The sequence below is a fragment of the Athene noctua genome, chromosome 7 (assembly GCF_965140245.1).
Source record: "Athene noctua chromosome 7, bAthNoc1.hap1.1, whole genome shotgun sequence".
Classification (NCBI taxonomy): domain Eukaryota; kingdom Metazoa; phylum Chordata; class Aves; order Strigiformes; family Strigidae; genus Athene; species Athene noctua.
In genome coordinates, this window is record NC_134043.1 from 19,740,675 (window position 1) to 19,764,390 (window position 23,716).

Consider the following 23,716-nt stretch of genomic DNA (forward strand, 5'->3'; position numbering starts at 1 on the left):
CACTGGAACAGACACCAAAAGGTTAAGATTTTAGAGCCAATATCAACATAAAGTTAAACGAGATATTAGTGAAAGCAATAAAGCTTGAACTTCAGAAAAGTCTTTTCAAAGCCTCAAGTTTTCAAATTCTCAGTGAGTTCACTTACACTCTGCCTGTAACCTTTGCGTTTTTCACCTATATGTTTGTATTTTGTATTGATGTAACTAACTCTAGTGATGCCCCACTCAGCATGGAATAATAGATCTGTGCTCAGAACTATGAGAGCAAAATAACTTCTTGCCCATCTGTATTTCCCTTGAAATTAGCTAACTCCCACAGAACTACTAGAGGAAAATAAGAAATGGTCAAGAAAATATTGTATTCTCCACTGCAGAAAGAGACAACTGATTGTAGATGGAGCAGCTCATTGTTCCTCAGTTTTCAGCAGGAAACTAACTTGCCAACCCAGCTGAGAGCTTTGTTTGGAACTGCCAGGCAGAAATACTGCTTATTTTAAGCAGTCATGGTGAGGGTTTCTTGGCTGACTGTCAAGCATCTATGGCAACTGGCTAAGGCTGCACCTGCACCTGTGCAAGGAATATCATCCATTATTCTGAAAGACCTGCAATGAATTTCTTTTGGGTGGGAGCAAGAGTAAGCTGCTATGTAGTGAATGTGTTAATTTTTGCAGGAGATTTCTTGTGGTATCACAGTTCTTTCTGGAAACCAGAGAACAAGCTGGTCCCTCAAATATCCTTGTACCCTTTAGAATCACATTATGTCAGGACCAAATGTACTAGCTAAAGTCAATTTTTGTTGACACAGGTAAGAAATGGTGGAAGTATCTATAGGTGGAGTGAGAGGTCTTGTGTGGAATTGGAAAAGTAATGGTACTAACTGCAGATGCATAACAGAGATCTATGTTGTTTTTGTTTAACCCCTGATAGAACTCATGCAGGAAGAGTTACCATGGCAACAAGGTCCAAATCAGGCTAGCATGAACTGAAGGCTGAGATAACACAATCCCATTTTTAGCACTCCAAAAGGCAGAAAAATGCTGATGATCACACTAAAGATGGAAACAATACAATTTCAAGCTGTGTAATGTGCTAGTAGGTGTACAGCTGAAAGTAAAGAGTGCCAGCTAGAAGACCATTTCATGAGCAACAACCCCCAGCCCCCCCCCCCCCCCGCCAATAATTACAAATCAATAAGAATTTAGTGATATGTAAACCATCAAAACGTAAAAGTGAGAATGCTGGGTGTCTCTATCCTGTTCAAAGTGTAGTTCTGAAATCAAAATATTGTTGTTAAAAGAATGCTATGATCAGAAATGCATTTGCCAGCTGTGTGTTCAGGAACTCTGTCTTTTCTACTCAGTTCTTCTGAGGAACTCTGCAGGATCGTCTTCAAATATCTATAACTATAGATTAACTATGCTGGATCAAAATATAATGCCATTCCCTCCTATATGTAAAGTGTTGAAATCAATAGAATATTACTTTATAAGTTATTAGTAACCTCTAGTACTCTAAAACCTCATACATGATGTAAGATGGGCCACAGAAAAGTGACATCGAACTATGACTATGAGGTGTCTGCTGTGGCTATGGCAACATAGAGAGAATCTGAATAGGGACCAGAGAGGGACAGTAAAGCAGTGGGCCAAAAGTATACTCGGTCCTTGGCAGAGGACTCTTATGATTGCGTCTTTTTCTCAGGTGGACATCCAATGTACCACACTTCTGTTTAACTCAGACATTACCGGCTACTATACAGTCATTAACAGGATTAAGGAGCTTGTTGCCAGTCTTGTTTCTTCTTCCCCACTGGTGCAAGTTTTTTTTTTTTCAAAGATAAAGCTGTGTGAAATTATATTCTTTCAAAAGTAATGCAAATAAATGTCTCCAAGAGGATGTTCAGTGTAATCTACTGGGCAGGAACCACATTGACACCCGAGGAGGCTATTTGTAATTCTGCAGCAGGCACAACATGAAAGATCACTTCCATCTTGACTAGGTGGCAGCATATGTTTTCTCATAAGAAATGTGAAGGTTATTCAGGCAAAGCGCCTCTGTCAACAGATTCTTTGTGAAGAGCAGATTGAATATTTCATGGGGACATTTTCCTGACAGATTTGTTGTCAGTCTTGGCTTCCTGCCCTAAAGAGGCTTCTTTGATCGAATGGCAATGTCATTGTTCTGAGTAGCCACACTCTGGATTAAACTCCTACTTCATTGAGCATTATACCTGCTATGTATGTTTAAAGTGTCTCATTTATTATCAGCTACTCTGAAACTCTATAAATTGGTATTATGCTGCATTTAGGACTAGGATTTAACTGCAGAGTGTTAAAGACAGGCATACGAAAACCAGTAATTTGTCAGACAAATCACTGGACCATAAAAGTGTAATGTTATTCAAGGAAATGTGCTTTCCCTACATAAAAATGAAAATCCTGCAAGTATCAGCTTAACTTCATGACTGTTGCTGTCTGACCACAGCTACTATCTACAATTCCTGGTATTTAGCAGTACTGAATACTGGTGACACAGTTTAATATTTCACTGAATTTTCCTTCATCAGGATTACTCCCAAAAGCCTCTAAAGTGAATGTAAGCATAGAAAATGTTACCTGAACTCTTGCCAGGACAACCATTTTCACATTAGCATATGAATCAAAGTCTGACTATGGTGAATCTACTGTGTCCTGAAAGCAAAATATTTTTATTCCAGGGGGAAAAACTACCTAGCATCAAGTTCAACAAAGCACTTTGTTGAGGAAATAAAATTAATGCTGATAATAAATAATCCAATAGACTAGCTTCTTCAAACGGTTTAAAACTTGATGTTTCAGAAAATAGATATTTTGTAAAAGATAATATAAATGTATATATGTGTATATCTCAAAGGCAATAAGGTAGTTTAGCGTTTGAAAAGCTCTGCACTGATAGGTGTGAAGTCATGGAAGGGTGAAACTGTTATCCTCTAGTCATATATAACCATATAGTGAACAATGCACACACTGTTTTTGCTGCTCAGCTCTGTTCTCAAGAGCTGCTACAGTAACAGCCAACATAGGACCCTAATGTACCCAGCATTACCAAGTGAAATACCAATAAATAATGAAACAGTGCTGTCTAATGTAAGAAATGAAGTTAATTACCTTTCTCTATTTCACTTTGAAAGGACAATTTCCGTCTTCGTAGTTTGCAGTTATCTCCATCCGTATCATTAGTAGTTTGTGATCTTATTACGAGGTCAGACTTGATTAATGAAATATGAAACATAATGACAGATTAGTCCCATCTAAAGGGAACAGGTTTTCAATAGCTGATTGACTGTTAATCATGTTCAAGCTTTAAGATAGGTAATACACAAGTCAGTCTGCATCAACCTCTCCATCCCCAGCTAATGGTATTGCTCAATGCTAATGTTCAAAAGTTCATGCAGATTGAGCAAAACCATGTCACCACCTGATGGTGAAACAAAACTATCCTGATAAGAAGTTTACATGGAAAGACATGTGTTACTAGCTTCCTGAACTTGAACACATGTGGTTTAAGTAATCTTAGAGAAATTAATGAAAAAATATTAAATAACCTGTAACAGAGAACGTATACTATTGCAAGAAGTAATGCAATAACTGATTGTAATTACATTTATATTTAACTACATGGTAATGATTTTAGAGGTTATATTTTACAAAAATAAATTTAAGGCTGACAAGCACCAGACACTTTACCCCTCATTATTTTATCTTTCCAGACCCTCCCTTCCTTTCTATCAGATTCTGTTAATTCAGATACTTATCTCCATAGCAGAACACAATGTTGTCTTTTTCTATCTATCTTATAGAACATGGATGTGCTTTTTTTTTTTTTTTTTTTTCCCCATAATAAATACAAAATGCATTTAACTCTTCTTTCAACAAATAAGCAAATATAACACCAGTTATGCTTTTTGTGTACATACCCATGGCATTGGCTTCAGCCTACTTCCCTTCCCTGTGCTAGTGAGGTTTCCCATACCGCTCAAGTAAGCAGATTTGCATGTGGGAGAAGGGCAGAGGGAAAGAAGTGTGAAGTATTTACATCTTTCTCTATTCCCTTAGTTGTAAACCTGGTGGGTAAGTTGGTGGCCCACTGGTAGAATAACTGCAGGAAGAAAAAGGCACTTTTACATAAATAGGAAGATGGGGGCAGAAGTTGAGGCAGAAGCACCTATTATTCAAATATGGATCTGAGTGATGTTTTGAGGACCAGAATATGCTCATCACTTCTTTTGGGGGATGATTTTCTCAATTGCAATAGACAGTGGAAAGCAAGTGGAATTGCTAGAGAAAACTGTGACTTTGCAAGCTTAGAGGCATGGGTGAGCCTGTCCTCCCTCCCTGACTCTGAAGTCTAGTGATTTTTTTCTTAGTGGCTGGTATAGCAGTAAGAAATAATTGAAAATTTTCTAAGGAACATGAGCAGTAAAATTTTCTGTGTATTCTGTACCACAGCACAGCAGATCAAATTTTGTTTTGATTTTCTCAGATCTAGGGAAAAAATAATGGTAAAACATTGATGACAATGTAATTGCAGGAAATAATTGCTCAGACTAAAATCATTAATGTGACTTTATCCTCAAGGAATTTTTCAAATATGTGGACTTTCAGTTTTAACTTAAATTTATTACTAAACTAGAAATTCATTGTATTGTATTTCACATATAATTAATAATGATGGCCTTTTCAATAAACACAAAAGAATGAATTTTAAAATCAAGAATAGAATTAGTATTTTATTTTCAGAATGATCATTTATTTTAAAAAAGTCTCAGCATATAAAGAAGTGGCATTTATTGTCACAAGTAATATTTGTTCTAATTTTTAAAACTAAAGATCCACATGTGATTAGCAAAGATGTCCCTATCATTTACAGCCCAAAACTTAGTGTTCTTTGTCTCCTTGTTTCTCAGAAGGCCTTTGAAGCCAAATTAGGTTAGTTCATTCTCATTGAGCCTCTGTTTTCCTCAAAAATGTAGTCAGAAACCACAAAACAGCAGTATCTCAGAAATAATGAAATGTAAACTAGTCATTCTGTGAGCAGTGTAGTCCATGTTTGGTGGCCAGTACTGGTGTACTCTGCAACTTTCTAGAGAAACCTTCAGCTCCAGTAGCATGACCTGGACAATAGCCTTTCCCCTCTCCCCTTTTGGTCAAACCTCCCCTTTCTTTCATAATTCAGACTGACTCAGGCGGTCTGAAATAAGGAAACACTGGTAATTTTTCTATTTTCATGAAGATGCAATCTGCAAAAAAGAGGACGCTTAGGATAGTCACTGGGGGGAAAAAGAGACCAAGAAATCCTTGCAAGTCTGAAGACTGAGTGAAATTTGAAAAGTCCCTTGTACGCCTTTAGTCCCCTAGGATGTAGGGTGCACTCCAAGATAAGAGAATTAATAATTCATGTTTGAAAGGCAATTAAGTATTTTCTATTGTTAGACACAGAATGAATCTGGATACTCTGATTTATCTCTGGTTTATGGCTCTACAATTATATTTAGTGGCAAAAATTCCCCTTGTGGTGACCCAGGCTATAGTCATCTCAAAAAAACCATATTTTCCATGGCTTTAACAAAACATCCAAAATCCCCCTGGCTGAAACTTTAACACTATTTAAATATAGAACCAAATCATGTTAGATTAACATCATCTGAATAATTTCATTGACTTCTGCTGAGTTTAACTGACTTCAGTGGGAGCAATCAGGTGAGTATATTTTTTTAAAATAGGATTTGGCCTCAGGCTTTTAGCTTTTAATTTTGCTAACCTTGTTTTTTTCAAATGCTATTTTCAAGTTTTGTTACTGTGGGACAGATTCAGCCCAATTTTAAGAAAAAAAAGGTTAATTATTGTACGTACCTTTGCAGTTTCATCTCTCAGATTAAAAGTCAGTTCTAGGTTGGTGAGGAAGAGATCAGAAAATTCAGGATACATATCCAAAACTTCTAGTAGATCTTCTCGCTGGATCTTATGTAAGTCACAGTAAGTTAAAGCTCTCACATCTGCATTTGACTTTCCTGGTTTTGCATAAAGATGTACCATCTCTCCAAAAATATCATTTTTCCCTGCAGAAAGAAAATTAAATTGAGATTATTATTTAAGTATGTATAAGCCATTAAATTGAATGATGTATTTATTTATGATAATGGTGTAGAATACTTGTTTTTACATGAAGTGGTATAATCAGATTATCATTGTACATATGTTGTTGTGAATCAAAAGTATTATTATTAAATATTAGAAGTAAGATTATTAAAATCAATGAAATTACATAGGCATATAACTGGACTAAGTGAAAGGAAAATCTAGTTTCATCACAGTTTTTCTTCAGTTCTGTCAAAATAGCATGACTAGAACACATTCCTTTGTCCTTTCTTGTAAAAACATTATTCGTTGATTTAAATCATATTGTTATGATGACAAAGATGTAATTTCTGTTGTTCAGTAGAGTCCAGGACCTGTCTGGCCTGGAATCTCATTTCGTTAAGGATTACATGAAGAAAGAGACCATACTTAAAATATATTTCAGTAGAAAATGACTTAATTTTCATATTTTTCAGAGGGAATGAAAAGCTTCTAAGATGTAGAGGCTGTTCTGAAGAACTTCTTTAATCATAGCTGCCTCTGTTTTGATACTATTACAATTCTTTCTGTTAATGTTGACACATTCACAGTACCTGTTTGCTAAAACTGTCATCTCTATTTAATTGCTTGTTTACTCAAAATCTGCACCTAACCTTCATCAATGCAGAGCAGCTGCAGTCATAAACCAGTCAAAATATGCTCTAAGGGTTGCAGGGCTTACCTGCAAAAAAGGGGTTTATGGGGAACTAGGAAAACACTTGTGGAAAAGAATAGTGGGCATAACAACTGAGAAACAGCAGACTGATAAAAAATCCCGGGTGATTTTGCCTCTCAAACTTTTGTGGCTTTTATATTAGGTTACTGCAAGTAGATCTAATTTCTCCGTTTTCTAAAAAGGAAGCTTAAAACTGGGTGAGCAAGCAGATAAAAGGTGCAAAAAATTATTTAAGGGCTGATTTACTATGAGGACCCTAAAGAGCCCAGCCTGTTTAGCTTATTAACAGGAAGATTAAGGGGTAACCTGTTTATATTGCATATAGCCTTATAGAGAGGAAAAATTACTCAGTACTAAACAACTCTAGAATATACTAAGAAATGCATAGCAAGAAACAATGGAAAGAAATTGAAGCATGATAATTTTATACTGGAAATAAAGGACACATATTTAACAATAAAAATTATTAACTATGGAAATAAACTGCCAAGAGAAGTGGTCATTGTTCATCTTGTTACATCTTCAGATCAAAACCTGTTGCTTTTCTTTCATCATAGTTCATTAGACACAATAGACAGTTAAAGGCATGAAATGTAAAATAAGTCAGTGATATAACAAAGGTTAGCCAAGATAATCTAATAGTCCTTCTGGCTTTAATATTTATGACTGCAGAGGTCCCTATTCAAGGCATATAGTACCTTATCTGCAATATGACTATTGACATGATTGCAGTATTTTTATCAAGATAATTTATCTATTTATTTATATTTTATCTTGTCTGCAAAGCTGAAAGAGGTAGTAGAGTTTATGAGGTCCATAGCCATCGTATTTCTAAGGATGTGGCACAGAGTTACTGTTGTTGGATCAGTACTGATCAGTCCTCATGCAGCAGCATCAGACAGTGCTGATGTGTTGAGGAAAACTGGGGGACAAACCAAACATTTCTCACAACTCTTTGATCTCTGGGATGAAGTTGAAATACTTGTTAAGGGTGGAAACTTTGTCCATGCTACCTCTGAAGTCTTTTCAACCCCAGAGGACAAAGCATTGAGTGATTTTACGTCCTTTTCTGTGTGTATGTTTTTCAGAAAGAGGAATTAACTAAAAATGTTTGGCTAAGTATTGATAATCTTTGTTATGTTTCTGTGTGATTTCATTGCAGAGTAATTTTCATTTATATCATCTATTCTTTTTTAGCAGATTCTTCAAGGTACCACAGAATCATTGACTGGAGCCAGCTATCAGGCAGGCTCCTGTCTCATGGATCATGCAACAGATGTGGGCCCACATCCTTTCAGTTGTGCACGAATGTCTCTCTCTCTGGACCACAATTCCCTGGAAGAGCAGGGCTCCAAACTATGCCTGCTGATGTGAGGAGCTGTAGGCTGGAAGAGATATAGTGGCATTGCCCTGCAAATACCTAGGTTTCTGCTGCAGTGTGAAAGCAGAGGGATCTGATGGGCGTAACACGCAAAACTCAACAAGTCTGCATCTTTGGTCCAGGAAGAAATCTATGAGTTCATAATCTTGTCAGTTTTCCTTGATTGTGAGTGCTATAGAAATTTGCACATTTTTGATGTAAGAGATGAAATCCTCAATGAACCACACTGTTCATAATCAGGGGAAGACACTTAAACAGGTAAGCAAAAACATCATAGTGTTATACTTGCATGCTCCCTACTTTGTTTGTGCCCAAAGCTGGCCCAGCTGATGAGGTGCAACAGCATGAGATGACAAATTATCTTGATAACACCATCTAAATCTAGGGAAGGATTGCTATAGGCACACCTTTGTACTTCTGCTCACATATCCACCCTGCAAAGTACTAGCAGAATAATCAGTCACAAATGGTTTAGTAGCAACAGTAGCAACCATTCCACATTTTGCTTCAGCTACTTTTCTTGATGTAAAGTGGATGACAAACAGAAAGGAGAACATATGAATGATGTTAACAGCTAGTGTAGGTTTCCGTACAGTACAATCTTTACTAAGGTACTCAATTATTCTTTGTGTTCTTATTACCTGATATTAAATTGGAGAAACAGATCAGCAGTCTTGTTTAGGTAGGGTTTTAGTTATTTTACCTTTAAAATTGCTGTAGCTAATGAAGTCTTATTTGTTCCACACAGGAGCCATCACCAGCTGTGGATGAGCTCCCAGCTGAACTGAACATTGCTCTGAGTCGTCTTAATTGGGAAAGAAAGCAACTAAGTCCCCACACTACACAAACAAGAACATGTTAATAAGAAATATAGGTGAATCAGTAGTGTTATCACACTTAAGTATCAATCTAGATCAGATTAATCTTTTATTCTCTTCCTTTTCTATATGCTCAGTGGGCTGAAGCAGACATTTCCAAAAACCTCTAGAAGACATTTTGAATGCCTAAGCAGATACATGTTTTTCTCCACTTAGCATATAGAGGGTCTATGTGTCTCAGTACCCTCATACACAGTTCAAGAAAGGGGTATCCTTGACTTTGGTTCTTGCAGCATAATCAGAACTGAAGTAATTCAATATCTTCTTGCCTCAGCTTGCAGCCTACCACTTACCTAGGGATAAATCTGACTCACTTCTGCTCTTACATTTTAGATATCCAAAGGTGTGGAGCCTTTGGTGCACATGAATTATTGCAGTAATGTAGACTTCGCTCTTTAAACAAATTATTTCTCTGCTTGATTTTAAATAAGTGTGAGTAAAACATTTACAGATTTCCTTCCCCAGGAACAACAATGGATAATTCTTTACAATTTCCTGACTCTTTTTAACATGCCTTCACTAATCTACTTACCAAGAATGGCTACAACAATGTCACTTTTAAGAATTTCAATGGAGCCTCTTGACACGAAATAAAGAGCAGTGAGAACATCTCCACAGTGCACTAAAGTGTCTCCTGGAGGTGCATGTGTTGTCTTAAATTTCATAGCCAAAGCTCGAAGACAGCCTTTACTAGCCCCCCGGAAAGCTTTGCAATTCTGAAGCAGATTTTGGTTAAGGTGAAGACAAATGTCAGCTTGTAAGCATTCTGGAAACCCCTTCAGGACCTGCAAAGACAACCATAAGGATTTCATGTGAATACTATGAAAGTTGCTTTACATAATTTTTATATTTTCTTCCTGGACAGAGAGAAAGAAGTGACAAAAAAAAAAAAAAAGAAAAAAGAAAAAGAGGTGGCCCTAAGGGCTGTCAGAATATTACAATTCAATAAGTGCATAGTGTAATTTATATTGCAAAGCTTATATGATGTGAATACTAATGTACATACTAATAAATGTAGTGGTTACAAAATTCATTGTTAAGATTTCTTTCCTTTAAAATGGTATTAAGGTATATGAATGAATATACTGCAGGAAAATAATAAGACAGCTAAAGGGAGATTCTTGGCTGAATTTTACCTATTTGGACTAATAAGTCTATTTCCTTTTTATCAATTATAAAAGTACTACATTTAATATAAGAGAGGGTTTTGCTGAAATAACCATGAAATTTGTAAAGTGAGAGCTATCTGAACAAGATCAAGTATTTTTCAGAGAGGGCATTTTAATGGGATTTTCATGTTACATATTTTCTGCTTGTTAGTTAAGGACTTAGATTTTTATCAGAAAAAGCAACACGTGCCACTAAAACAATGTTGTTATGCAAATTTCCATAGGCAGATGATTAGTTCAGCAAACCACAGGGCTAGTTGCTATGGTTCTTACTCATCTCTTACTCAGAACAATGGGAGTTTTGCCTGAAGTAGAACCACGGGATTCCTCTTGAGTACCATGGTAACATGTTAATTTTGTTTAGAAGGGAAAAAGTGAGCTACTTACAACATGCTCATTATGTGTGAGCTTTTCTAAATTGTCTAGGATCATATTACCTATATGAATATATTACCTACCTAGGTAATATATTACCTATAATGAGCATTTCTGCTACTGACTTCTATGGGAGCACTGGCCACTTTGTGACTTTTCCTGCTGTGTTAAGGAATGGGCCTGACACATTATTATGCACCACCCTTTCTTTCTGTTAAATCCTGTTATATGCTGTCAATGATGTTAATGGGACCCGTTACATCTGTTGCATATTTCTAAGGACAAAACATGAACTGATGCTATCAGTCTTATGTATATGTGAACAGGATGTGTCTTTTTGTTATTAGAGCAGTCTATTAATTCATTCCTGTTTATCCTCTGCACTGTTTCTACAAACACATAAATATTCCTGCACAGAAGAAAAAAATACACAAACTGCATTCATTTGTTGCTATATTAATTCTTACTTCAGCACAATAAAGGTCTGTGCATTCACTCTTATTGCATAAAGATATTCACAAGTCATATCCCTTGCTAACAAAGATGAACACATTTCTGATATGAGGCTTCTGTCCACACAAGCCAAGCTATGGTTTACAAATGAAATATTGGTACCTTTAACTGAGTTGAAATGTATCTATGGTTGCTAATGGAAATCAATGCTGTGAAATAACAAACAGCATGTTTTAAAACACATGTATACAAAAATTTTAAAAGCTATAGGGCATTACCACATGAAATTTATACATTCTCAGAAAAAGCCAGCATTCAACAACAATAAGCAAAGGAAAATATAATAAATGAAAAGCTTCTGTGGTGTCACTTTGTTTTCAGTATCTATCACACTAATAGAAATAGCTTAGTATGCAATTACTCTTAATGTAATTATACTGAAATAAAAATATTGCGGGTTGTAGCTACATATTTACTGAATGATACTGAGAATCTGTTAACCAAATATGTCTGGTCAATGATACAGGTGAGAAAAATTGCTGGTGCTTATTTTGAAATTGTTCTCTAGTCACATGAGTAGAAAAGACCTATTTTGAATTAATTATTTTGCTGTACATTTATCTGAATATTATTTAGAAGAGCTCCATTTTTTTAGGATGCAAAATAGGAAATATATTTTCAATTCAGAGCGACTTACATGAAAAGGTATTTGAATTGTTAGAAAGTGAGGAGCACAGCCTTAAGATAAATTGTATTATTTTTTCACATCAATTTCTGTTTATCCCATTCATCAAATGAAAACTTTACCATTAAGCAAAACCCATGTAGACCATGTGTGTTTGTTTATATTTCTGAAGATACTTTGGGTATTTCTTTAAAGAAACAATTATTTTGATAATTAATTTATACTTAACATGAAACTGTTCTAAAATAATTAGATATTAGTTAATAGTTTATATGCCAATAACATCTGAAAGGTACTAGCCTCTGTTCAAGTATTTGTGATTAAAAAGTCCCTGCCCCGTGGAGCTTACACTCTATAATAGTTGCTATATATCACAGAGGAAGATCATTTACTCTTTAATACCACAATTGTCAAATGTCTCAAAGGAAGACAGGTGCCCAAATAACATTGATTTACAATGGAGTTTTGGAGATTGCTCCATTAACACAAGTTTAAAAATGCAAAAAAAAGCTGATTTGAAGATAAATTTGTTAAAACATTGCTATACCCTACATGAGTAAAAGCTTACCATATCGTGCACATTGTATGTAGTGAGGTATTTAATCCAAGTCCAGTAGCTGATGCTATACAGAATGTGATGTTTCCAAACTAAGTTTTATATTGTGCAGTACAGACAACATCTTGCCAACCCAAGCCTTCATGTACATTCTAAATATTCAGATTTTCATTACTTTGAGAAAATATTTCTTATTCATCAATTTTTGGCTTGTGTTAATAAGGAAGTATCTGATTCTCACAGAAATCTTTGATTGTCTGTGTAGAGCAGGAACAATTGTATTGAAAATTATGTTCTTGTAATGTGGCAATCAACATCAATACATTATGTATACACATACCGACAAGTTTTAATATTAGAAAGTCATCCATGCAGTCTTCAAAATCATGAGATTAGCTTAAAAAAAAAAAACCTCTAAATATTGCATTTCACTTCTTTTTATTTCTTGTGTGCTTTCGAAGTCTTTAAACACATTTATGTCACACTCCAATATGACAAGAAAAAATTAAAATACGCTTTTCTAAACAACTAAAAGCCAGCATAATCTTAATGAAAAAATAAAATAATTTTTAAAATAAAATTTTGAAAATTAAGAAGCTAAAATTGCTCTTTAAATAGCATTATTCTCAATGACAAATCCAGAATTAATAAAACATTTGATTGCAGGTTTGTGTTTCAACTGCTCCATTCTTTCCTGACACGTTTCTATTGTTACACTCAGTATTTCCTCAATAGAGATTCCACCGGATCCTGGTAAGAAAAATCTTGGATTCTCATGGTTAGAATCATGTTTAGAATCATAACTCATGCACAATTGAAGAGACACAGATCTTCTAAAAAAGTCATGTAACAAGATATAACATCAGCACAACCCTTTCCCCCTTTAAAAAAAAAAAAAAAAAAAAAGAAGAAAAAAACATAAAAGAAGAAATAGTTGTGAGGCTGTGACCATAGGTTCCAGTTGTCTCTAGTTATCAAGTCCAACTTCAGTTGACTCTTCCTGTCTGGAATAAAACATTCCATGTCAAATAATATAGGTTTATGTACTTGGCATGCTTAGAGAGGAGGAAAGTGTCATTCAGAGAGAAGTAAAACATTTTATGTGGAATAAGTGATTGAAGTTTGGTGAGGATAGTAGGGACATTATTCACATTGCCTTGAAGAATGTGATCTTTTGTAAGTGGAGAGGGAGTCCAGCTTCATTGACTTCTCTTTTTCAAAATGACAACAAAGTATCACTTGTACATGTATCAGACACTTTTATGACAACAGAATTGGAGATAGATATGTTCCCTAACCTCAGACAACTAGCAAATGTTTGTGGCAATGATAGCCTTGTTTTGTTTGAATGAATGATAAGATTCTTGACAAGTTTTAGATTTTCTGTCCTCAGTTCTGGAACAGGTATTGACATCTGTCCCACAGAAAATATTTAGAAAGCATCCAAGCCAAAGCAAATCAGGTTATCAGCCACAGTAATTGTCATTAAACATGGAAATATTACATTTTATATCAACAGAATTACAGAATGGTTGAGGTTAGAAGGGACCTCTGGAGGTCATCTTGCCCAATCTCCCTGCTCAAGCAGGGCAACCTGAAACTGGTAGCCCAGGATGATGTCCGGATGGCTTTTGAATACCTCCAAGGATGTACACTCCACAACCTCTCTGGGGAACTTGTGCCAGTGTTCAGTCATCCTCACAGTAAAAAAAGTGTTTCCTGATGTTTGGATGGAATCTCCTGTTTCAGTTTGTGCCTATTGACTCTGGTCCTGTCACTGGGCATCACTGAAAAGAGCCTGGTTCTGTCTTTTTTACACCCGCCCTTCAGGTATTTGTTCACATTGATGAGATCCCCCACGAGCCTTCACTTCTCCATGCTGAACAGTCCCAGGTCTCTCAGCCTTTCCTAGCATGAGAGATGCTCCATTCCCTGCAGTCCAGCAGTCAAAGATATTCCCTTAATTCTGCATATAATCTTCTGTCATACATTTTTTTTTCCGTTAAAATGTAAAAATGCCAGGCAGCAATTGAAGAGCACAAGAGGGCTCTTGTGTTTTGAGGGTCTGTTTGGGGTGTGTTGAAACTCATTTTGACTAAGGCTTTCTTGTCCTTGAATCAGCCAGACTTATTTATGCCTGGTAAATATCCAGCATATAGAGGGAAAAATAAAGGTAGACTCTCAAATTCATCTGATAATTTAAGATGGCATAAATTGAAGAGGAATTCTGTTCCTTCTCCACATTATGTGTTTATTCCTGCACTGTCTTGATCTGTCCTCGTGAAATGGTTTGAGAAACTGAACCATGTGAAAACTAACCCAGCAAAAAAGTTGGGCAGCAAAAGGTACAAAGAGGCAGGAATAAACATAATTTGTGTTGTAGACCACACACACTTAATCTCTGTTCGGATCTCATCTGCTTAATATAGATCTCAAGATATGTTGACACTGATATCACTAAATGCTGAATAAAGTTCTTGAACTATTTGAAAAATAAATTTTGAACTAATTATAGGGAGCAAATCCCATGCCTTGGAGGGCTCACTCTAGTGGGGATTTATATTCAAAATTAACATTTTGTCTGTCTTATTTTGTTGTGCAAGAATGAGTGAAATCTGTTCATACTAATTCATGTATTTGGTGAAATAACCTATGTCTTTAATTTTTATCTTTCTGCCACCTAATTTTAGCACTAATCTGAGACTCTTCACCTGCACAAATCGCACTGTGTAGATTTTGAATTAGGATCTTTGTCCCCCAGTAGGTCTTCCCTGTCATGGAAAGAGTAGTGTGGGACTTAGTTCTGTCACAAATATTTGAGGCTGAGATTTTAATAATATCTTCCTCTATGCTAAATGTTTCTGTAATTCAACCTAGTTCTATTTCTAGAAAGAATTTAGAATTTACTATTTCTGTGATAATTAAATAAATTAAATGTTTTTATAAGCAGAAGGCCAAAACATTTCCAAGGGCTTTCACCATTTAGTAAAGAATGAACAAGTTGTCAGATTATGGGGTTTGGGTTGTTTTGTTTTGTTTTTTATTGTTGTTGTTTTTTTGGTTTTTGTGTTTGGTTTTTTTTTTTTTTTTTTGGTTTTTTTTTAATAATTTTTGCAGGATATGAAGGAGGTCTTTACAACAGTTGAGAGAGGGAGAGAAGAGAAGCAGTGTGTGATGGTGAGCTAATTTGCCTGTCAATGAGATTTGAATCAGACTGACAGCCTTATCAAGAATTAGGATCTTCTGCTTTCAGTCATTGACATGACACAAATTTTTGTGACATTTTAATGTTGAAATTACTGTAGCTGCAGAGGATTTTTCTTCATCTATAGTCTTATTACAGTTTCTGAGTACATCTTAAAGGTGATCTCTGAGATACGATACATTGTTGGGTGAGGAGGACAGAAAACTATTTCAGTCTCTTAAACTGTTGACTAACAGAGAAGTTTGATGTCTGTAGAAGCTGGAAGCTGACCAGATCCATGTCTTTCCAAAAATATAATGATAGTTGGAAAATTAATCACTCTTGAGACATTAGACCACAAAATACAATGCAGTGAGAAACTGATAAAGGATCATTTTGCAACTAGGTTGAAATTCTTGAAAGTCTTTTTTTTCTATGAGGACTTCTTTTCTGTAACCCGATTAAATATAGGCATTCATGTTTTTTAAGTGGTCTGGTTATAACAAATGAATGAACAGCTCTACAGCTAATCATATCTGAAGTACTTTCTTATAGGCTTATATGTCTTATGATTTTCATTATGACATATAGACAAATAGCAGTACCGCTTTCCACCATGATTGCATATTTTCTCTGTTTAACCAATTACTGCTAGTTTTTGTTCCAAATACTTCTGATTTGGATTACCCTTCTTATGGTATAAGGCACTTCTTGCTATTTTTGAAATTTTAATTTACTTCTCTAATTCTCTGGTTCAAAGATTACTGGCAATAGTTCTACTGGTAGAATAGTTTTCATCCAAAAGAAGTGATCACAGCTGGAGGAAAAGCAAGAATAACAAATGTAGTGGTGTCATCCAGTGACCAGTGGCTAATTTCTCACAAAAGAATCCTTATCAAATCAATGATGAACCTGCCCTTTATTTGATACAGTAGCATTGCTGGTTCTGACCCTTCAAGACAGGTGTGTGCTCTGCTGTACTTGCATGATCGCTGTGGCCAAGACAACTTATCACAAGTGTACAGTCGATCATTTGCTTGGATGCTTGCAGGAGAAAGTTCCATATATTTATGCATAAAAATTCTGACTTGCTCTCTTCTTTCATGGTACTGGGTAAAACCCAAAATAAAAAGGCATCTGTACCACATACAAAAATTTAATTAATGTGTACATTTGTCTAAACGCTTCCCAAAGCTTGTTCCAGTTATTTACTTCTTTGAACTCTTTATAAAGGTAAAATAAATGAATAAAGCTGTTCAGATGCACAGAAGATCCATGGAAGGAATGGGGGGGAGATTGTAAAAAATACATGCATAACTTAAAAAAGGATCTCAAACACTAAATATGTCATCTTTTTAGGTTAAGCATCACAGGCATGCTATTATCAGTGCTGGACTGATAACATTGGAATGAAGGAGGGAAAGGAAGGCAAAGAGAGTTTAGGGAAAACAGGATATTTTAAAAATCAAAATAATATCTTTGAATATTTGGGACTGGTGATATCCTTCATGAGACAATACACACTGCAAATAATTTTTTTGTAATTTAACTTTGCCAGTGTATACCACAGGGATATGATTTATAATTATGCTTATTCTATAGACTCAAGATTTTTATCCAGATTAAGATAAATCCTAAATCCCGTTTATCCAGTTCATGCATAATTATGTAGAATTGTTTTTATCAAAATACATTATGCAATGAAACCTAATCAAAGAGCTGTAGAAATTAAGCAGAGGGGAAGAAATAAACAATGTTCTCAGCATATTTCACCTACAGACCTTTAAAGCTAATTTTAAGTTTAGCCATTTTAAATGAGCATAAAGTATTGTCTTCTGTTTTTTAATATAAAGTGCAGGATTTTGTTTAGGAAATCAAGTTTATTTAGTCTTAGTGCAGTATTATTCCTGAGGTTAAAAGTTGTTTTTTTTGTTTTCACTTTTCCTGATTTCTTAAGTATACTACTGATGATAACTAAAAACATCTTTTGAAACATATTCTCTAATATTATTTATATATATATATGCGTGTGTATACATTTTCTGCACATATACATATATAAAATGTAAATTATTCATGCATTTCATATTTCAAAGGAGAAAGAGGATGGTGTTTTTGAATTTCATTCAGTTTTCAGTCATGAAATGAAAAAGAAAGACATTGGATCAAATTCTGCCTTCAGATATTTGCAAACAACTCCCAGTAAATATTGACAGGAGTCAAACACATTTGTCTGAGGACAGTATTAGCCACTTGGTGGGTAAATGCAAATATTTCATGCAAAATTAAGTTAATATTACATGCAAGTCCATCTCATATGCACATGGCTTATAGCCAAGAAAACTTCATTGGTGCTTGTGCTAACATGCATATATGGTTTGAACTAAGCGCATTCACGCAAAGGAAAATGCAGAATGATCAGCATGGCAACTTTGTCAGAGTGACATTCCTACAGAGCAACTATCTAATGCAAACCAATATGCACATGACCCTTTTTGGGCAGAGAAGCATGATTTGAGTTGTGGGGTAAAACAGTGCGTAATAAATGTGGTTAGATTAGCATTTCTCAATATCTAATTTTTAGTAACCATTTTGCCCCACATCTGATTCTATTTGGACTATTTCCCTTCGCTATCTACCCCATCATCATGCAAAAAGTTACAATTAAAATTAGAAAGCATTGAACAAGCTCTAAACCAGACAGATAACATGGATATTCTCCACACTTTATACTGGAATTAAATTTGATATAAATACCTCCTGCTCTTACCAGTGGGTGGTGTTATTCCATGTATTTAGGTATGAAGCAGACAGGAAAGAGATAAATCTTTCATAAGTACAACATAAATCACACAATTCTTATATTATCCTTGCACTAAGTGTCACATATTCAAACTCGCTTTTTAAGAAAATTAAGCATCTGCCATAAAACTTGAGGGACAGAATTGTGAACAGAATAAGAAATAAAATGTAACAAAACAAGATACTAAACTTGATTTTTTCACATTTTATTTAAAACAAAGCCTCCATACTGCCTCACAATCATATTGCAGAATATGAGCTGTTCAATCCATTTAGATAGTATTTCACATTAATGACAAATCCAAGACTAATTCCAGTACAGCAATTCCTGCATTATGCAAAGTTTAACCTGACAACATCCAGTTTTAATTCCTATTTCTTGTGAAACAGGTTTTTTTAGTACATCCATTAGTGGTAATGAATTAGTTAAGGTGTGCATGATTTTGTAATATCTTCAGAAATAATTCAGTGAGCTACTTTAGGCTTAGGCTGCACCCACCTGCAGCTTAAGAGCCTGATCCTGCAAAGTGCTGAGTACCCCGCAGTCCCATTGCCATCAAAGGGAATTAGGGCCATTCAGTGCCACACAGGATGAAGCTACTGATGCTGCCTTCCACTGCAGTAATCCCCAGCAGAGGTTTATACAAGCATCCTTGTCCTGGGCATAATATCCCTCTGGAGGGGATAGTCATGGAAGTGGGAGGTGAAGCCCAACATATTTAGTTTGCTGTCTTAATTTTAAGATCTGCTTTACTTAATGGTAACCATAAAATCAAGATGTCAGTGACTCAGATTTGTAAAAACGTTTAATCAAGACCATTGTTTCTGCTTACAGCATAAAAGTGTACCACCCTGGCAATCATTCACAAATGTATGTATAGATACCACATGGAAGCTGTCTGAATTTACGTCAAAATGTCTGAGGTTGATTTCTAGTTAAATTGTTACAAAAATGTATAGATTTTCTTGTTCCTGTCAACTTTATGGAGAGCTCTGCAAAGTCTCTATAACTCAGAATAGCTCTGGAAAGCATCCCTCTAGAGACACAGATTCACAGATCCTTAAGATGCACAATGCTCTCAGTGTCTTCAAACCCATGTCAACTTTTCAGAAAAAATGTTGCTGTCTCCTGAAAATAATGCTTACTTTTGCTCATTAGCAGACTGTTATTCTGTTTTAGCTGGCGGCATAATATATTTTTATATAAAGAGTGTTTACAGCTTTTTCATCAAGAACAGAAAATATGGGTGTTGTACCTTGCCATTTCCTAGAAATGAGATTCTGTGGATTGCTAAATGATTAGTACTACTGCGCTGGCTTTCAGTGCAGAATTATGTGATTGTGAATGCAAGTGAACTACTGCTCAGACTATCAATATAATTAGAATATTTCACTTTGACAATTGCAGCTAATCCACCTGACTGCTCCTCTCTTCCACCCACCCTCCAAAATATCTGTTCTAGATTACATGATAGGATTTTGAAAAAGAATTGGTCTCTACAGGTAAGAAGAGTAACTCTGTAGATATCAACAAAGGTACTCTTGTTTGATACTGGAAGTGGAAAATCAGGCCAAAGAGCCAACGAAATTCTGGAACAGCTATGCCTGAAATAAGAAACCTCTGATTGTTTTTTCTTGTCTTAAACTTATAGTAGTCAACTGTAGTTCTCAAGCTTTCCTATGCATAGTGAGAGTTCAGACTGATGATACAATTTGTAATAATCTAGGCAGCTAAATGTTTGGATGCCAAATTTACAATGGCTTGATTTTCAATAATTGCTATATATCCACCTTCTTGAACCTGCACTTTTACAGCTCATAAATAATGAAGACACAGCTCATAAATAATGAAGACTTACAACATCTTTCTATATTTGCATGCATTTATCTGTTCCTCAGCATCTATTCCTCAGCCTCAAAAACAGAACAACATACCATGTTCATGTCAATGCCATTGGTGTATGTCCATGCATGCTGGAAGTATTCCTCAAGTCGCTGCCGCAGAGGGTTGGGGATTTGATGAAAGCGTATGAACTCCTTTACTCGCAGCATCTGCATGTGATATCGTGCAGTTCCCGAGTACAGTCTTTGGATTATTGCAGATACGTTTCCAAAAATGCTAGCGTACATTAATGCTGGATTAAATAGAAACAAAATATACTTAAGTCATATCATTGGGTTTTGCAGATGATGCAACGGTTCTTACAATGCACTTTGTATGTAAAACAGCTCAGATGGGACTAGTAACATTTTCAGAGATGTGGAACTGGTTTACCTGAAGCTTTTCATTGATTTGATTGTATCAGTACTAACTTAGTTAGCAGATGAGTCTTTAATATTAAAGTGTAATCAAGATGGTAATATTTATCTTTGGAGATTTGCGGTCCTGAGTTTAGTGGTATAAATTAGGTTAATCTAATTTTATGGACTTCAGTAGAAGTAAGAACTAGGAACTAAGACTAAATACAAGTTAAGAACAAAGAGTTAAGAAGGTACACATACATTTATAGGTTCAGGGTTTAAGTCAACAAATAAAATATAATTATGATTGTCCAAAAAAGGTGGTTTCCTAAATCCACTCAAAATTCAGCTTCTTACCCTATACAGGATTTGCTTACAGACACTAATAAACAACACAAAAATTCCGACAGTTTGGATCACAGATTTTGAGCAGTCAAGCACTTGACTACTTCCTGGCACTGCATGAATCACAACATATTTTTGCATATAACATTGCTTTCCCTGGGAATTTGCCCTTCCGGCTGCATGCTTATAATCTTATTAGCTTAGACTGTTAAGTCATTTGCTCAAACACTGTGAAAAAGATTTAAAAATGAATAAGATAAAACTACTTACAGCCAATCAACATGACACAGATAGAAAAGATTTTCTCTGAGTTGGTGTTTGGAGACACATTTCCAAATCCTACACTTGTCAGACTGCTGAAGGTAAAATAAAGTGCTGTAACATATTTGTCCTTGATGGATGGTCCAGAGCTTGCATCACTCTTATTGTAATGCTTTCCTAATTGTTCTCCTAAAGAATCCAACCAGCCAATCTTGTGAGCCAAATAAGGTCTTTCTACATTTCCAATGGCATACCAAATGCAAGCAAGCCAGTGTGCAATTAGTGCAAATATGCACATAAGGAGCATCAGAACTGCAGCACCATATTCTGAATATCTGTCCAGTTTCCGTGCTACCCTCACCAAACGCAGCAGTCTAGCTGTCTTCAGAAGACCTATTAATGTTGTTGTCTGTAAAAATAAGACAAAAATTGATTTTCTCTGTTAGAAAATGTGCTTTTATAAATAGTCAGCATGAATAAACCAGTGCAAATTCCATTATTTTGGGGAATCAACAAAACCAGTAGATTAACACATTTCAATGTAATCTTAATTTAATTTTTCTTTAAACTATCAATTTTATCAAAAAAACAGTGAAGAAAAGTAAGAAATGCACATTTTAAATTAAGATATACTGAAGTTATCTGCTGAATACTCTTTCATTTTGAATATTATTCTTGATCTGGACTCTTTAATCTACCCTGATGAACTTAAATGTTCCATTAGTTTAATGATGTTTTGCTGTGATAAAGTCTGTAAATTATTTGAACTACTCATATTACTGGCCTTGTAGATAATAAGTATTTATGATATTTGAACAAAGCTGTGTAAATATGTTTGATCCTATCTTAGAGACTCCTTGCAATGCTCTGGCACACATGTTCTAGAAGAGAGAAGGAATAAGGCAGAAATGTTCCAAAGAGTAAAAGTATCTTATTCTGCAAATATTCTTCCTGTGTGTAATGGTCAAAACACTACACAGGTCAAAGATGAACCACTGTGAAGAGAAAATCATGGAAAAGTTACCGTTGCCAGACTCCACATTATCTGCTTTTTGCACCTTTCATCCTGAAGCTTGCAGGTGTAGTGGTAGAAGCCACTAATAAAAGTACTATACCATTATAAAAAATATGGGTCAGTTATTAACCAGGAAGATATTCCAAGCTTTTTAGTGCAGACCTGCCCTATGATTAATTGAAGCCTCTTTGAGGCTCTGATCTTTTTAAAGGAATCTAAAGTTTATTAATGTAAATTTACAATTTTCAATCCGTAAATTGTTTTCACACTTGTTAATTCCTTGTAAAAGAGATTGACAATATTGTAAATAGTTAACAACTTGATTTCAAAAAGAACTCAGCTACCTTTCCCCCTCCATTAAGTCTGAACATATATTGAAGTATTTGGTAAATGTAAAGACTGAATAAGATTTGAATAAGGTTTTTCTTATTTTTTTTTAACATGCATGTATATTACATACCACTTAACTGGAAAAGTTTTCCAAGACTTACAAACCACACTGATGGTAGTATGTGTCATGTTAAAGCTTTCTTTCAACAAGTACTAGACTTGTTTTTATGTTTTATTAAATTCTTGCATTTACTATGTTTCTGAGTAAAATCCCACAGCCCTTGGAACAAAAGAAGAGGCTTTTTTGGCAGCATTTGTCAGTGAACAACTCAATATATTCATATTTTCTGAGTAAATGAGCAAGAGAATAATGTAGGGTAACACTGGGTAATGTTCCTTGGTTGAACTTAACATCACAGAATAATTTCAATGAATTTCTCTTTGTCACATAAAGAAAGCTGTTTCATTGATCGTGACATCCAGTCTGAAAGACCATGTCTTTCAAAAAGCTATGCCTAGGCTGAGCTTCAGCATGTGAAAATTGCCATTAGGTACATTTTTTTTTGTAAGGTAGATCAGATTAAAATATTTCTGATCCCTTAAGGAAAAAAGGAGTCTTAAGAAAAACTAAGATTTGTTCTTCGTGGGGTGCTGGACAATTCCATTACAGGTGTAGTCTTATCTCTACACCATGCAAGATATCCTTACCGTGCCCCTTAAATAGATCAGAAGTCCGATTGCGAATCCTAAATATGTCATCTTCCACCCCATTCTTAAGATAAGACTTGCTAATATTATGCATCCTTAGTGTCAATTCCATGCTTAGATACTGCATCAGTGTGAGCTCTGGAGTATGTGGGAGGTGTATAATACAAGCAAGGTCCATCTCTTCAGGGTGAAATCAGCATGAGTTAGACTAGATGTGCTTTAAAGTATCAAGAAACTCATCCTCAGTTTGAATTTTCTTTTAACTCAGTGGAGAGGCTTTGACACTAGAATACCGTTGGCAGTGGAGATGGAAAGCATGATCCAATGGTTTTGGTGTGCCTTTACATGCTGTCCACTTAGTGTAGATGTAGCCTTGATGCAGTAACAGTCCACCTCCCATATGTCATTTGGCCAGGGACAGAACTTGGTGTCAGAATTATGCCTTGTGAAATGTAATTTCCTTGGTGTGTTGGAATACTTTGCTCAGCACAGCACTCAAGGA

The 23,716-nt window shown here is 35.3% G+C and overlaps 1 protein-coding gene across 3 annotated transcripts in view; it reads right to left on the reverse strand.

Moving 5' to 3' along the window:
- The window catches only part of KCNH7 (potassium voltage-gated channel subfamily H member 7), a 238,155-nt gene that overhangs the window by 20,856 nt on the left and 193,583 nt on the right, over positions 1–23,716 (reverse strand). For all 3 annotated transcript variants that reach the window (XM_074910229.1, XM_074910228.1, XM_074910230.1), the window contains 5 exons: positions 21,171–21,570; positions 20,250–20,449; positions 9,623–9,875; positions 5,892–6,097; positions 3,147–3,246 (listed from right to left, as the gene is read on the reverse strand). In XM_074910229.1, the coding sequence (XP_074766330.1) occupies positions 3,147–3,246; positions 5,892–6,097; positions 9,623–9,875; positions 20,250–20,449; positions 21,171–21,570 (1,159 nt within the window). The remainder of the gene's footprint in view (positions 1–3,146; positions 3,247–5,891; positions 6,098–9,622; positions 9,876–20,249; positions 20,450–21,170; positions 21,571–23,716) is intronic.